This window comes from Phaenicophaeus curvirostris, chromosome 2 (genome assembly GCF_032191515.1).
Source record: "Phaenicophaeus curvirostris isolate KB17595 chromosome 2, BPBGC_Pcur_1.0, whole genome shotgun sequence".
Lineage (NCBI taxonomy): Eukaryota > Metazoa > Chordata > Aves > Cuculiformes > Cuculidae > Phaenicophaeus > Phaenicophaeus curvirostris.
This window is the reverse complement of record NC_091393.1, coordinates 8,801,488-8,806,915: the sequence shown is the minus strand read 5'-3', so window position 1 is coordinate 8,806,915 and position 5,428 is coordinate 8,801,488. Positions and strand designations below refer to the sequence as shown.

General features: G+C 36.2%; 1 protein-coding gene across 1 annotated transcript in view; it reads right to left on the bottom strand.

Annotated features, from left to right (window-relative positions):
* Positions 1-99: 99 nt before the first annotated feature.
* UBE2J1 (ubiquitin conjugating enzyme E2 J1) overlaps positions 100-5,428 on the bottom strand; it is a 33,322-nt gene continuing 27,993 nt past the window's right edge. The window contains exon 8 of the mRNA XM_069851286.1: positions 100-2,467. Within this exon, the coding sequence (XP_069707387.1) occupies positions 2,198-2,467 (270 nt within the window). The 3' untranslated portion in view covers positions 100-2,197. The remainder of the gene's footprint in view (positions 2,468-5,428) is intronic.

Here is a 5,428-nt window from a genome sequence, read left to right as displayed (position 1 = left end):
TTATTTTCCAATTCAGCCTGGTCTTTATGCTGTTGAAGATAAAAGATGAACTACTTCCTCTGAAAATGATGGTTTTATTTACTGTTAACTTCTAAAGGAATACTAAAACACAATAAGCCCCGAAGTATCTATACATGCGATAGACATTTTACAAAAATTAAGTCACCATCAATATCTATATATTTGCACAACTAGGCATTTTAACTTTTAGAAATAAAAACGAAAAGCTACAAAGCAGCTATTTCTTTAATCACAAGGAAGAGGCTGTTTTCAGAAACCATTCGAAGCACATTTTCTCACAGTCCATTCAAAGGGCAATGCAGATTGCCTCTTTCCAGAAGACTTAGCTGCTTTACTGACAGCCAGTGTGTGGTACAGGTCTAAGAGCAAAAGTTTGCTTGGCATCACAGCCATCTCTATGAAAAGCACATTCAGAGCAAAGCTTCCCAGGAGTAAGCAGGTCAAAAACAAGAAAACTGTCTTTTGGGTCAGACCTCTTTCAGAACTCTTTTCTGTGAGCTCAGGTTTGCAATATTTGAATAGAACAGGTAATCAAGTAACATACCAACTAGGAAAGACAGTACTTCCGATTTAGAAGCTACAGGATCTGGAGAGGTTTTGGGTTTGGTTTTTTTTTTTTCTTTTGTGTTTGTTGGGAGTTTGGGTTTTTTTGTCCTTTTTTATTTCTTAAGAAAACTAGTTTTTTATCTTTGTTCCATTGTATCTGCAAACAAAATTACCAACAGCTCAAAAGAGGTTTCATTGCTTGGCTGGTTGTTTTTTTTTCCTTTTCCACATTCCCCTTAGGCACAGAATAGGCTCATATTTTAGAAGTTGTTATAGCTGTTTTCATGTTTCAAAACAGCAAAACACACTATATTCAACAAAATTTAGGAAAGCTGTAGGTAACTTGGTAAATACGTGCTAAGAAACAGGATGAGAATCTCATCTAAGCCCCTGCTATCGTGTTTGACAGGAATGAACTCAAATTTGGGGAAATGTCATTGTCTTTGAAATAAACATGTTAGAATACATTTAAATCTGTGCAATAATAAAAGAGGAAAATTATCCCACTGATTGCCTTCTTCAGCTTCACTGCAATATTTAAACATTTACAGGCAAACCTCTCAAAACCCTGACAAATGTAGGCCTACTGTTTGTGGATGTGATTTCACAGCATTCATTAATACTACCAGTTGCTTATTTTTATAATAAACTAATAATGCAGAAAGCATCTGGGTCCAATATTAATTGTAGTTTTATAAAAAATGGAAACAAACAAACAAAAAAGGCCTTGTGATACTTGAAATATAACCGAAGACTGGCTTGAAACTCTTTATTACTACCATGGTTGTAATAAATATTTCTCTTAAGCATGTTCATATACATGAGTTTAAGTATAATAAGGTTTAAACTTTCTTTAGTAAATAAAACCACATATGAAACACTCAGTTCTATGTAGTATGTATATTTCTGGTATAATTAAAAGACAATAGCTCTGAGTAAATACTTATATTACATATTCATAACTATTGCAAGAATAGACATGTTTTATATAATCCTCAGATTTAAAAAAAACAAGATATACAATTGAGTGTGTTAGAAGAGGACATTCAAATCTTGTAAAAGATCATCCAATCTTTCTTCAAAAACCCAAGAATTAAAATAACGCTGGCCCCTTCTTTCCCCCCCTACTCTTTTCCCCCCTTACACACACACACACAAAGCAGCATCACAACCAGTTGGTATGTGTTCCCCCCTAGAAATGTGTCATGGTAAATAAAAGTGGTTACAAAACTGTATCCTCTCTAAATTAAGAGTGCACTGGACACAAACACATAGCAGTGTTTAATTTTGTAATTCCTTCTCCAACGTCAAATTTTATGCTGACTTAAAATGAATCAACCACTTTTTTTAAAATGCCTTTTTCTAGTTGATAAATTACTGAAATTGACTCCCCACCCACGTCTTAATGTTACTATTTCACTGCATTGTTTCTCCAAGTAGCTACTGGGCACTCAATTAACACTTGTAGTTAAACGTCCAACTTTGCTTTTCTTACAAGTAATGTATCTGTAGGTTACATTAACATTCATAAAGATTTAAGTGTAAATACAAACAGTAACCTTTCTAAACAGTTCTCACATCATATCCAATACAGAATGTTCAATGAAGCATTCAGGTCACTGAAACAATCTTATAACTCAAATATATACTCATTGGCCAAATATATTCTACGAAATATAAGAGCTGCCAATGCAAAAGTCAGAAGGACAATCAGAACAGTTGATCCAGTGTTGTTCATGTTGACTCTTGGTTGCTGCACCCGATTAAAGTCAGCTGAAGACGGAGCCCGTCTCTGACTCTGCTGCTGGGCACGGCGCTGCCGAGGACTCATAGATGTGTTAGTGGACACAGGTGGAGTATGCTCTTGACTGGCTGCCGCACTGCTGTTCTGAGTTTCCGACTAAAAAGGAAACATGAAGAGTATGAGGCAAGACAGTGCATAAAATCAGCAGGAATTAGACTCTTAGGACTAAAATATACTTCTCAGATAATATTTAATACATGAAAGCATGGTAATATCTATCACTAGTAGTTACAAGACTCTTAGATCCATCATTTTTGTTCATATGCTATCTTCGGAAGCCTATTTCAAGGTGCAAATTAGCAGTTCTGAGGGTAAAAAAAGTCAGAAGAAAGTCTGTCAAACAATATTTGAATTCTAGATTTATTCTTTTATTTAATTTTAGATTTATTCTATTTATTTAATCAAGATATTTCAAATGTCTTTGCCTATGATTTGCTTAACTCTTTGCAGTTCAAGTAATCTCCAGACAGTTAAGTCTCTGAGGATTTGTTATGTCACCGATATTGAAGGGGAAACAAGTTGGAGAAGGCAAGAAAGGGAAAAGAGGAGTCCAAAGAAATGTAATTAAGCAATGCTGCACTGCTTCCTGTGGACAGAGATGTCCAAAAGTCTGCTCTTATCACCACCAACACTGGAAAAAAACGAACAAAACCCCTGAACACAAAACACCCAAGTGATTCCAGCTCAAATTATTGAGCATGAAACCTACGCACGCACATACCTATTGCCCTCTACTGGCCAAACGTCAGTCTACCATTACCTGCAGTAAAAAAATAACATTGGCAACTGATGTTCAGATCAGGAGAGTATTATTCTATAGAAAACTTCTTCACTGTGTAAGACTAAAACTATGGGTTCTGATATTCCACCAGCTTAATCCTGCTAGCGAAACTAAAAGGCTCACATTTCCACTGTTTTACTATTAAAAACAGTGACACAACACAGTTGTTGGAAATAAAAATTTTGACAAGCGTTCAAAAAAAAAGTAGTTCTGAAAAAAGGGGGTTTTTTTAAGTCTTCTTTTCACTTCTCAGAACAGTTTGCAGGTTTTCCCACTTGAAGGAACCTGCAGCTGCTTTCCAGAGTTAGCTGTCCATTCCAATCCCCATATCCCCACCTCAATCCCCTTCTGAAAGATCATCATTACAGCAAGCAGAACTAGAATTCTGGACATTTTAAATTTGCTTCCAGCTAAAGCCTTTTAATGGACACAATATCCATAACACTAAACGCTGTTTTGGCCAGCTACTATATCCACAAAAGATAACCTTTCTACACGGCCTGATAGGGAATGCCCTCAGCTGTGCATCAGGTTTGATGATCCACAAGACAGTAAGTAGTATTTGGCCTCGTGACTCTTTGACCATGTATTCTGCATGTGGGAGAACAATCTCCAAATTCTCACCTAGTTAGTGATTTGACTAGGCCAGGGAAGAGACTTCCCTCTCCTACCTCCTCTTCATTAGTAATTCCCCCTTTTTGTTATCAGCAAAGAATGACTGATGGAATTACTCACTATTTACATAGGTTTCTTGCTTCAAAGAAAAATGTTTTTTAAAGATTTATTTGGTCAGCAGGAACAGCCAAGAACACCATGAGCAGCTTGCCATCATTTCCACTGCACTGCAGAAGAAAGTAATTCTGAATCACACTGAACGCACTTGAAAGCTCCTCGTGCCAAAGAAAATAAAGACTTGGGAAAGCTGAGCCTTTGAAAAGTTCCTAGATTCATCTACACTCTTATCTTTCAAAAGGGGAGCAGGAGAGAAACGAATTCAGGAAGCAAGAACTGCAAATTCAACAGGTACAGTGTTATTCTTCTTGAAGGAGCTTTTAAGAAGCACGGGGTGGAGTGAGGGGTAGGCAGCGTGAAGTCTAGAAATCTTCCTGATCCTACATACTTATTAACTACTACAGCAATCACAGTGACTCGCACTAGCTGTCACACACCTGAGCTTCTTCCCAACACAGTTAAAAACAAAACAGAAAGACCCTGTTCTGAATGAGACAAGGTGCCATAAACTGACATGTAATTTAAGAGAAACCTCACCGACAATTGCAAGGCTGTAAATTATATTTTGGGAGGAAATTCTATAAATCAATCAGGACAGCAAAAGACTGAGTGCTCCACTCAAAGCTGAGCTAACACACTGCCCCGGGATGCCCAACATAATCAATGACCAAGTATCAGCAGACATGGAGAAGCAAGGTAGATAAAAAAGGAACGATCATTACTCAATACAAATTTGGGACCAGCTGCTAGTGTATCTTAAATAATATATGCATCTTAATAAAGGGTTTTTTTTGTTTGAAGACTTAATAATTAAGAATCCCCAAAATGGCAGATAGGCTGTATTATAAACCTAAAAAATCACAATCTTCTTGTCTTCATGTATGGTAAGTTTAAAAATTCTTCTTAAGCAAAAATGTCAAGATTTTCAGGCTAAAACGGCACAATTTGCATCCAATTTTAAGTAATTTTGTGCTGAATTATACTGGAGATGTTGTGACTGAGGGCTTAATAGACTGAAAATCAAAATATTTAATAAGAGCTACATCTGCAGAGCTACATCTAAAGCCACCTTTAACATTGCACCTTTATAATCACTGAATATGCACTTTATGTGTCATATTTTTTCTGCAATAACTTCTGAAATTGTTGGGATTGGTAGAAAACTTTTCTCCAAATGTGAGTTTGATAAATAAGGCTAGTTTAGTAAAATGTACAAATGTTAGAATTAAAAAAAGGTTCTATTGTATAACAGAATGTGAGTAAGGAAGTCTACACCATGTTGAGTCTTCTGAGGAACGGCAACATTCACTGCGCTACTTTTGTCTCCAGGACATTATTCTAAACATTTTTATCAGAATGCTGGAAGCATTAAATATTCATTTTGGAAGGAATGTTTTAAAAATAGAGCAAACTGTAGGAACTCAGAACCATATAAATCCTCTGAGGTACTGAAACCTATCACAGAGAGATACAGAAATTAGAAGATGGAAGGACAGATTAAATACTCCTTCACCCATATAACTTCCAACTGAAGAACAGCTTAA